Source organism: Poecilia reticulata, chromosome 20 (assembly GCF_904066995.2).
Source record: "Poecilia reticulata chromosome 20, P_reticulata-male-v2, whole genome shotgun sequence".
NCBI lineage: Eukaryota > Metazoa > Chordata > Actinopteri > Cyprinodontiformes > Poeciliidae > Poecilia > Poecilia reticulata.
In genome coordinates, this window is record NC_088849.1 from 22,355,619 (window position 1) to 22,366,772 (window position 11,154).

Consider the following 11,154-nt stretch of genomic DNA (forward strand, 5'->3'; position numbering starts at 1 on the left):
CTTATGAAACCTTCTCTTGTTTTTAGGTCACTTTTTATGCAAGTGTTTTTATAACTTGTATTGCTACTGTGTTTGTACTTTGTTTTTTCCAAACAGGTTTCTTGTAAATGGGTTTTATCTCACCGAGATAACCTGCATAAATAATGGCAAAATAAATCAAAATAAATAAGTCAGAAAAAGTATTCCTACGATGGTGGATTTCTGATATGACGACACTCTGGACCTAAGATATCAAACTCCAGTCCTGGAGAGCTGCTGCCCTGCAACTTTTAGATGTGTCCCTGCTGCACCAAACCTGAATAGAATAATAATTAGGTCATTAGCAAGGTTCTGGAGAACTTGTCTACACAAGAAGGAGGTAATTAAGCCATTTCATTCCAGTGTTTTGTACCTGTGGCACATCTAAAAACTGCAGGACAGCCGCTATTGAGGACTGGAGTTTGACACCAATGCTCTGGACCATAATGGGTCCAGTTCGTCACCCTGCAGCACATGGCTTCTTCTCATTGCCTGGCAAAGAGTAGAAAATCACCCAGCAGGTCTTTACATCTGCTTGCCGTTTTTTTCACGTTATCCAAAGTTTTTCCTATATTATGGTGAGCTGGTAGTTCTCAGGTTTGGTGCGTTCACTGAAAAAAAAAAAAAAAGACTTGATTTATTACATGTAATAAAATTAAATTTGTCAAAATCAATTTATTTATGTTTGTTTAAAATTCTAACTTAATAAACTTAATATATTTAATTGGATGAACTTAAAAAAAATTATTTGTTACAACTAATCAAATTAAGTATAATTTTTTTTCCCCAGTGGTCTAGAAAAGACTGGAAAAAGTTCTCATTGGTATCTTATAAGGTTGAGGTCTAGACTTTGACTGGATCTTTGCAGCTTGATTTTTTGTTTTTGTTTTTTTTGTTGTTGTTGTTTTTTTAAAGTTATTTTATTGTTGACCCAACCTGACATCTCATTTTGAGTTCAGATTCATGCTGAGTTTGCTAACTGCTGCCCTTCTCTCCCTGGGACCCCTGTCCCCCAACAGTCTCCGTGGCGACCAGCAGCAGCAGCACTCATCCCATTGAGCCGACGTCCTCCATGACGTCAGAAGTGAATCCGTTCTACCCAGCTGATCTAGAGGTGCAGCTGACGCTCGGAGAGCTGGTTCCTGGTTATTACTGTGTTTACCAGGTAAATCCGCCTCAGAGGGGGGCTACAGACACATGACACGTTTTCAGGGTTTTTAGTTGTAAAACAAACAGTTTTCCTTCCAGTTCACTATTACACTCTACTTATGATTATTAAAGGAACTCTAGCTGTCACTGCAGCTTTCTGTCATGTTTCTAAAGCTGACTGACTCTTATTCAATATGTTCAAAAAACAAATAAAACAAAACTGACTGTCAAAAACATGTATCCATACCAATTGTTTTTCATTTCTTTGTTTTATGTGTATGGTTTTGCATGGTTTGCTAATATCATGTTTTATTATTTTACATTATTATTGCTATTTCACTAGAAAAACCCAATCTAGGGAGAAGTTTTGCACATTAGCTTGTGCTATTAGCATCATGATTCAGGCGTGGGACTGCTGCTTCATTCAGGTTGTTTATGTTATTGTGTTTTTGTCCCTATCCAATAAAGCTAATGAATAAAATCAAAAATAAAAGAAGGATCCTCCATGAGCAGATTATCCTCAAACATGGCAGGTTGAGAAGGGAAGGACCTGGAGTGGGGTGGGGGGGATTTCCTGGAAGAACTCAGCTCTGTGATTGGTGGGCTGCTGGATCATGTGACTCCTCTCAGTCTGTGCCCTAATTCAAACACATTGACCATCCTCCCTGGGTTGAGTGGCAGGGACATGTGAGCCCCTCACTCCAGCTATTCTGGGAAGCCCGGCGAGGCGGCAGGGGGGGCGGGGCCGGAGGGGGGAGCGTTCCTGTTCCCGCATGCGGGCCGGCGGCGGCGAGGAGCAGCTGCTGTGTTACTCTCATGTTGTTTGGCTCTTGGTGAGTGCGGCCGTAGCAGACTTGTGTTTTACTCTCCCTCCAGGCCGGAGAAGATGGGCTGCTGCTTTAGTAAGGAGCTCGGCCCCGAGCCGCAGACTGAGAGGAGTGTTCTGTTATCGCCGCCCCTCCAGGACGGGCTCAGCACGCTGACGGAGCAGGTCAGGAGGCAGGCTGAGGCCGTGGCCCACAGCGCCCGCCTGGAGGACCAGGAGCCGGCCAGGGAACAGGACCGGCCCGGCCCCAACCCGGACCGCACCCAGGTGGCTCTGTCTGGCGGTGAGGCGGAACCGCAGCGGCCCCACAAGAGCCCAGAGGCCGTCATCACCACAAACACACACACAGATACCAGAGCAATGGCTGCTGGGACACGGGAGGCCAGCCCCGGCCGCGGGACTCCTCCCTACATGGAGGTGTCCACCCAGAGCCCGCTCGGCCCGGAAATGCTGGAGATCGCCGCGCACTGGGCTGCAGGGTACAGCGGGGCGCCGGAGCACGGCGAGCAGGGATGGCCGGAGCCGGGTCCCCTATCGGGCCTCCAGGACGCAGCAGAACTCCCGCTCAACGCTGTAGCGACGCACCGCAGCTTCTACAGCATTTGTCCCATCGGAGCCGAGGAGCTGGAGCCCAGCTGGACCCAGACGGCTCTGCCCGGCACACCCTCCGGCCAATCAGAGGCCAGCATGTTCAGGGACCATGCCAACACAGGTACCACCTGGTCACATGAACAGGAAGTGGTCTCCGCTGACAAACTGGATCCTGGATCGGTTCTGGATAAGAACGGAGTGTTAAACCAACAGGGTGAGGCCGCCGTGAGCGGCGAGGACCCTCAGGCATCCACAGTGGACAGCTATCAGCCGAAGGACCCCGGCGCCGCCACAGAAGAAGAAAACATCCGCTTAAGGAAGAAAGAAGCAGAGCTGAGCGGTGATGGGTCTGGGTTCAGAGCGGAGCAGGAAGTCCAGAACCGTCCAGGTCCGAAGACCATCCAGGTCCGAATGCTGCTCCAGGAGGAAGACGAGGATGACCTTCCTCTGCTGGAGGGGCCGACCCTTCGACTGTGCCACACACAGATCATCTGCAGGGTCAGCAATGCTACAGCGAAGCCGACCCGACGTGGTCAGAACCCCACCCTGCTGGCTCCCGGGTCAGACTCCTTCCATGAGGAACCCAAAGAGCCCACAGGAAACGCTGAGCAGGGGTCAGAGGTCATCATTCAGAGAAGCCCTGCAGAGGCCGGGGATGCTGCCTCTGGTGTACACGAACCAGAACCAGAGGTCTGGGACCGGATTGGACCTCAGAACCATGAAGACATAAGCCACCATCCACCCAGCCGCTCTGAGCGCTCTGGGCCGCCACCTTCCTCTCCCGTTTCCTCCTCTTCCTCACACGAAGAGACGCCATCTGGCGGGTTTACTACAGCGGGTCAGAGACACCCCCCCAGCCCGGATCGGACCTCTGACTCTTCCTCAGACAGAAACAACATGGAGGAGATGAAGAGTTTACTCCCCGTTGCCCCCGGTTACTCAGACTGGATGGTTACTGATACCAGCTGCCAGGAGAGTTCTGGTTCAGTACCGGTGGACCCGGATCAGATCGATGTCTACGCCTCCACTCCATCCTACGAGATTCACTTCCTGAACCAGGAAGTCCCAGCCGCTGAGAAAAAGGAGGAGAAGGTGAGCGGGATCAGGGACATGGTGTCGGAGCTCCTGGGACAGCTGGCCGAGGGGTCCGTCTGCCACCTGTATCCCCAGCCCTGGATTCGGCTGAGCCCGGACCAGAACCCCGACGCTCTGACCCAGGGCACGTCGGAGGCGGACGGTACGAAGGGCGAGGATGAGGAGCAGATCCCAGCCCTGGTGTCAGAGCTGCAGCCCTCCATGGCCCTGCTGGGGGCCTTCCCCTACAGCACGGCGACGCCCCAGGGGCCCTGCGTCTGGGACTGGCACACCAGCGGCTTCCAGGCTGTAAGTCTGGCTCCAGCTATGCTGCTCCATGTCTCTCGCACACACGCGCATACACACACACACACACACACACTGGAAGGAAAACATCTGGAATATTCTAGTTAACAAAACACATGGGTTATTATTCACATTCACAGTTTGAAGAGATTATGTTTTATTGATCATCCAGGCTGGAGTTAACTTGGAGTCATGGTTTTTGTTACATTCAGATGTTTGTGCTGACCTTTGACCCTAACAGCGCTGTTTTCTACATGATGAACCTGAACTGAGCACCGAGAAGGTCATGCTGTTTCATGTGTGTATCATAATCTGTCTAGGAGCTGTGATGTACAAATTATAATTTAACAACTTTTCAATCTGAGGCGTTTTGGTGAAAAACATGGCAAAGTCATAGCAAAATATTAATTGGTAAGAAAAAAATGATTGAATCATGAGGGTCAGGAAGGTCTGAGGAGAAAACCAGACCAGGTTCATGTCTCTGTTGCATCGTGAAGGAGAAGATTTGACGTTATGAAAACATGTCAGAATACACTTTGCTGATCTTCATGTCTCCTGTAATGGATTTTCTTATTCCTGAAGAGTTGACGCTTCACTTTGGGACGATTTGCCAGAAAACTGCAAGTCCCACATCAATGAGAGTTAAATTTTCTGAATTCAGACAAAATTTTTACATTTGGTGTATTATACATGTAGAAAAAGTGAAAATTAAGTGAGTTAACAGAATTTGTTCAGTCCATCAAAGTTGCTGATGCTGTCAAAGTTCTGACTACTGAGGTTGTCCAAACCACTTAAACTGGTAAAAACAAGAAATAAACCTGTTGTCATGACTCATTTACCTGGTGTACTCTGAACATGAACAAATTCAGTTAACCTGAGTGAACTGAGAACTAGTTAAGGGTTTGATTAACTAGTTAAGCTGTTGTTAACCCAAGAAGTGGCTCAACATGCTGAACTAGATGTGGATCTGTTTCCTGTCTGCTCAGACCACCAGGACGTCTAAACGTGTTTCAGATTCTGAGTTAAATGTGTTTGTGTTTCAGGAAGCTGCTGCTGCTCCGTGTCTCAACCCTGAAGCTGAAGTATGGAACGACCCCAACCTGAGCTTCCACATCCCCGACCCGGACTACCAGCAGCTGCAGCAGCCGTGGCTGCAGCTCCCCGACAACCTGAACCACCAGGAAGGTGAGCCCAGGCTCCCGCCGCTTCACCGCATCACGCCGTCCTCTTTCCCTCACCTTCCCCTATCGCCATCCCATCAGGATTCGTGTCGGAGTTTGAAGGGAACGTGAGTCTGGCGGAGGCCGAGTATCTGACTCCAACGCCTGAAGCTCTGACGGTGAACGGAGAAACCCCTGATCCTCCGGTTACAGGTAGCAGCCAGATACACACATGCAGCAGCAACACTTTTCACGCTGTTGCACTGAAAACATCTGCTCTGTTTCCAGATGAGATCCGAGAGGAACTGAGCAGAGCTCTGGAGTCCTGCCTGACCAGGTAACATCTGGAACCACAGCGGCCGGCGCAGCAGAAAGCTCCTTTGCCCACTGTGTTTGCCCTCCATGTGTCTCAGTACAGAGAAATGTGCCTTTTGCTGTTTTCTGGATCTAACCTCTCCGTCAGCCTCTCCTGCTCTCCTTCTCAGGGATTATCTGAGCAGCGACCTCTACCTGAAGTCCCAGATGGACAACGACCAGTACGTCTCCATCGCCACGCTGGCCAGCCTGGACGGCATCAAGAACCTCACCACAGACCTGGAGCTCATCTCTGACATTCTCAAATGTGGCTCCTTGTTTTAGCTCCCATCAATATGTTACAATAAAAAACTTTAATCACCAGAATAACTGAGCTCTAACGTCCTGCTGTCTGGTTGGCAGCCATGCCTCTGGTCCAGGTGGCCCCATGCGGGCAGAAGGTTCGGCCCAGACAGAACCGCTGCGTTGTGATCTTGCGGGAGATTCCTGACACCACTCCTGCAGAGGTGAGTCCCGCTGCTGCACCGACCCGCCTGCTGCTCTCTGCAGGCCTTACCGCTCTGATGTTCCCTGCAGGAGGTGGAGGCTCTGTTCGAAGGAGAGAACCTGCCCAAAGTCCTGAGCTGTGAGGTCGTCAACAACGACAACTGGTTCCTCACTTTTCAGTCAGAGGCTGACGCTCAGCAGGTACAGCAGCTCCTATCAAAGCCTTAGCTGAGTTTCAAACCAGAGCCAGCGGGTCACTGATCCAGCTGTCAAAGACACTAACAGGTTGATGTCATTCACATAGATGTGACAGGAAACACAAGAAAAAGACTGAATGCCACCAACTAATGAAAATCTGAAAAGTGTGTCGTGTTGGTATTCAGTATTCAGTCAGAACCGTGTTTGGTCTCAGCTTTTCACAACAGACTCAGTCAGATTGGATGGACATCTGTCCAACTAAGCTCAGACATGAATAACAAGAACTAACTAATGACATATTCTATGTATAGCAGCTCTATGCTCACTCCTTTACCTTCAGCTTAATGTTGCAGGAGTGAAATAGATACTGGTCTTTATGGTATGACTAATATTTAGTTATTAAAGCTTAAAAATGGAAATAATGTTGAAAACATTCAGTTATCTTCCTGTTATGAACTTGAAGTCGTTGTTCTCCATTCAGAAGCGAAGCGTCAGACGCCGGGCTGGACCGGTGGAGGGACAACCTACAGGAGGTTTTACTGTTTGCCTCTCTGTTCGGTGTTTTCTTTTAATAAATCAGTTAAATTGATCCTATATATCACTCTTACTTAAACCTGGGCTTTGACTGGGCCATTCTGACATGAGCCTGCTTTGATCTGAGCTCCAGTCGTCCAGATCTGGTGTTCATCATCAGGTCTCTGCAGAGCTTCAGTACTGCAGAGATGATTTAGTCATGAATTGAGCTGTTAGTACAACATACCAGAGCCTTGCTGCATGTTCAGGGTGGTCACCCTGCTGGAAGGTGAACTTTGACCCCAGTCTCAGGTCTTCTGCTCCCAGCAGCTTGACTGTATTTCTGTCAGATCCTAATCCTGTCTGAGTGGGATGTGACAGAGTAACATGGCCGGTCCTTCAGGCCTACAGGTACCTGAGAGAGGAGGTCCGGGTTTTTAAGGGGAAGCCCATCATGGCCCGGATCAAAGCTAAGACCATGGCCATCGCCTCCTTCGCCCCCAAGAACGGCTACAGGCCCGTCCAGTTGGACCAGTGCAGCAGCCGCTACAGCTCCTACTTCCCCCCCACCACCTTCAACCCGTCCTGCCTCCCTCAGCAGATGTTTGACCAGAACAACGAGGCATGGCCCGCCACCGCGGCCCAGTACCAGGAGAACGTGGAGGTGAGAGCAGAACCGGGTTTCCTGACCCGGACCTGGTTCCTTTTGTGGTCCTGCTCAGTGTTTCAGTCATGAACTCTGATTCTCTCTGCAGCCTGAGCTGCTGATGAACAACCTGATGAACGAGTTTCCAGCAGCTTCTACCTTCAAGCCGCACGCAGCTCACAGACAGAGGTACGATCGCCACCCTGCTGCTGCCGTTCTTAAAGGGCCAGTGCCAAAAAAAATCCACTTTTATCAGCTCTACATCATCTTATAATGTTACTCTCTCCTTCAAAAACAAAATCCTCAATTCGTTCATTCACTTTTGAGAAATCCTTTAATCTCCATGGCAATCATTTAGCAGCTGGGCCTAGCTCCGCCTTCTACTTCACAGAGCAGCTGTCTCCCACTCAACTCCTACACACTAGCCTGCAGCAATCAGCAAGCATCTGTTGGAACTGCTCGATGTAGTAGCTACTTCCCAGAGCAACACTGGTAAAAATATTGTTAAAGGGTTAATAGAGGAGCCATGTTGTGATGACTTCCTGTAGGCGGAGCTTCATTTTGTATGTACAGGATATAACAACTGAAGGTAACGTAACATGATTGTGCTATAAAATGGCTCCATGTGCCTGTAAAATACATAATATTGCTCCTTTAATGCACCGGGTTGGAGCCAGTCCTGTGCTGTTTGGACCACATCCGAGTCGGTTCCAACCTGTTTGGACTGGCTTGGGTCTGATTATGGTCTCTACCTGCAGGAGGGGCTCCAGGATGCTGAGCTGTGGAGACCGCTGGCAGACCCACCACCCGGACCTCTACCAGCCGTCGGAGCAGCCGTCTGCAGAACAGTACTCCTCTCCCTCCCTGAGGGCCCGGCGGGGCCGGCTGAGGGGAGGCCTGCGCCGGCAGAGCCGGGGCGGAAGAACAGAATCCAACAAACAGGTTCTGGTGCCCCCCTCTGACCGGGGAAGGTAATGCAACTGTTCCTGTTACAGAGTCACAGCTGCTGTCGTTCAGCCTCTGCAGGCCTTCCTGTTCGCTTTGGTCATTACTAACCAAACCTTAGCAAGCTAGCAGCAGCTAGCAGCAGCTGGGCAGTGTAAGAACATTTTGTCCTGCACGCAGAGCCCTGTGTGTGTTTAGAGTGGAAAACTCTGAAGATCATCCAAACATTTCAGATGTTAGATGTCTGAAGCTGATCAACAAACTGACAGCTGTAATTGTAGACAAAGTATTGACTCAGACTGCTGAATACAAATGCACTCCGCATTTTTAAGATTTTTTTTGTTGTTTTTGTTGAAGACCATATAAAATTTTTCTTCCACTTCAGTCGATCTCTACTTTTCCTTTGTCTTTCATAAAACCCCCAAATACACTGAAGTTTGATCTTAGCAAGCAACTAAACATGGAAAAGTTTAGTTTAGTTTAGTTTAGTTTAGTTTAGTTTAGTTTAGTTTAGTTTAGTTTAGTTTAGTTTAGTTTAGCGACGCTCTGCAACATGAGGATTTGACTGCAGAGGCACAGAAAACAGGTTTTTGTTTTTCTGTCTCAGTTACAGCAGGAGGGGAGCCTTCGGCCAGAAGAGGAGGGAGACGGAGAAATCCTTGGAGAGACCCAAACTGAACTCTGAGGTAAGAAAACACAGCAGAGGTCAGAGGTCAGACTGTGGAAAAGTGAACTACTCCCATTCTGTCTCCGATTCATCAGCCTCCTCCTCCTCCTCTGGAGCTCAGCTTGTCCAGCTTCCCTCCCCTGTCTACAGCAAATGTTGCCACGGCGACGACACCTGCAGCTAACGACAGCGTCAAGGTAACACACACTCTCACACACACATACCTGAATCAGTTCCAGTCTGACCTGTGTGTCTGAATCCTCAGAGTCCGACAAAAAGCAGCAGCTCAAACTCATCGTCCTCATCCTCAGCTTCATCACTTCCTCCAGTGGAGCCTCAGCCGGCGTCTCTGCTGTGAGTATCCAGCTGCTGCAGCTGTGCGGCCGCAGCGGAGGCTTCACATGCAGCTGTGTTGTTGTGTGCAGGAAAGACGCAGACAGCGGAGAGACGACGGCGGAGGACAAACCAGTCCAGCTGCCACTGGAGCCAGCAGCAGTAAGACACATTCAGGACTCAGTTTATCACCTGGACCAGCCAGACGGGCAGGTGTGGGTCGTTTAATGGTGCTTGTCTCTGGCTGGTGCTGATCTGGGTTCAGTTCAACAGGAGAAAAGAACAAAATGTTTCCTATTGCTTCACCTTAACAACACAAAGCCTGGAAACATTAGAGACAAAAACACAACCAGCTCTGACAGCAGGCCGTGATCCCTGATTGGGTCACTGCAACGTTAAACATTTCAACCTTTTATTTGAAACAATCAGCCTGTTAACGGACAAACAATCTTAAATAGTTGCTTTGTTCGCAAATACATGCTGCTCCTCTTTTAAAGACATTAAACTAATCAGGGCATTTAGGATAAAATCCTTTTTCTGTAAGTCTGTTGTTGATGTTGGAAGGATTTTTATCTGCAGATTTATCTTTTTCTACAAACGTTCACTAAAGGAATGATGACACTGCACTATAGATAATAAACTATTTTCTTACTTTAAAAAGAATTTAACTGTTGATTTTCACCTTTTAATGTATTTCTAATATTGTATAAGAGGCTTATGTAAAAAATCATCAGAATATGCCAATTTCTTTTAATTGTCAGAATAATCTGTTACTAAAATAGTTTTATCTGTTTTCTGGTGTATTTTGTCTGCTGGTTTTAATGCAGCTCATCAGATCCGTTGTGCGATGTCATTAATCGCATCACAGTCCGCTTTATGAAAACGTTGTACTCTGTCGCAGTGTCGCTGTATTTGAACTGTATTCATTTGTTGGTTTAAAAACAGTGTATGGTATACGTAAAGATGAAAAGTACATAATAACTGAAACATGTCGGCGTATCGGCCTCCTGACGCCCCGTCCTGTTCTTCACTTCCTTCAGGAGCTGAAGAAGCTGAGCTACGCTGAGATCTGCCAGAAGGCTTCGTCCAATGAGGCGTCGGCGCCGCTGGCTGACCCCGCCCCCTCAGCGGAGCACCAGGCGTCCCAACAGCCTCTGTTGCCGCTGTGAGACAAAAACAGTCCAATGGGAGTGTGTAGTTGTATAGCTGGCTGTATATTTATTATAAAGATTGATCAGTAAGTAATGGAGATCAACTCTGAGCTAAACCAGAAACCAGCCTTTACAAGCTCAGGATTTTTAATCTTAAAACTATAAAAACTGCTGATGCTGAATAGGAACTTTTAACACTTTAATTATTTTGGCAGGAAACTGAAAATAATCTGTAAATGTTTTTGTAATTCTTTAGTTTTGTTTCTTGTCTTGTTGGGCTCAGTGTAATGAGAGCCAGGCGTTATTTTCAGGTTTATTGTGTTTGGCCGTCGGCTCTGTACAGGAAGTTCTGTCAGGATTCTGTTTTTTATTCTGAATTTTTAAGTCTGAAGTGGATCCTTCCCATGTTTAGAAGCCCAACAATTAATAACTAGATCTGTAAAGCCTTCCTGTGTGTTTGAAAGTACTGAATATCAACTCTTTATTGTTGCTCTGACTGTTTTATTTCATTTTAAACACGGATTCAGTTTTATTTGTGTTAAACTGGCCTGTTTTAGTTGTTGACTTTATTTAACTTGCTGAGTTTTGACCGCTGAGCGTCCAAGAACAAACTGATTCAACTTGAAGAAATGTTTTCTTTTGATTGTAAAGAGACAAATGTTGTTTTCTGATGTGAAGTTTGAATGTATAGCTGGCACCACTGTGACATATGTTGTTGTGTACAAATGTACAGAATACTGAACAGAAATATATTAAAGAAGTGCCTTTACAAGTAA

At 47.8% G+C, this 11,154-nt stretch overlaps 1 protein-coding gene across 2 annotated transcripts; it reads left to right on the forward strand.

Annotated features, from left to right (window-relative positions):
* The first annotated feature begins 1,040 nt into the window (after positions 1–1,040).
* Positions 1,041–11,154, forward strand: LOC103456732 (uncharacterized). 2 transcript variants are annotated; one of them, XM_008396442.2, is made up of 16 exons: positions 1,041–1,183; positions 2,044–3,967; positions 5,008–5,149; positions 5,227–5,337; positions 5,413–5,461; positions 5,610–5,746; positions 5,842–5,945; positions 6,016–6,126; positions 7,040–7,300; positions 7,392–7,471; positions 8,041–8,253; positions 8,835–8,913; positions 8,990–9,091; positions 9,160–9,248; positions 9,320–9,440; positions 10,268–11,154. In XM_008396442.2, the coding sequence occupies exons 2-16, from the start codon at positions 2,054–2,056 to the stop codon at positions 10,394–10,396; spliced, it is 3,642 nt and encodes a 1,213-aa protein (XP_008394664.1). In that variant the 5' UTR covers positions 1,041–1,183; positions 2,044–2,053; the 3' UTR covers positions 10,397–11,154. The 2 variants fall into 2 exon arrangements, with proteins under 2 accessions (XP_008394664.1, XP_008394665.1); XM_008396443.2 differs by having other exon boundaries at positions 9,320–9,389.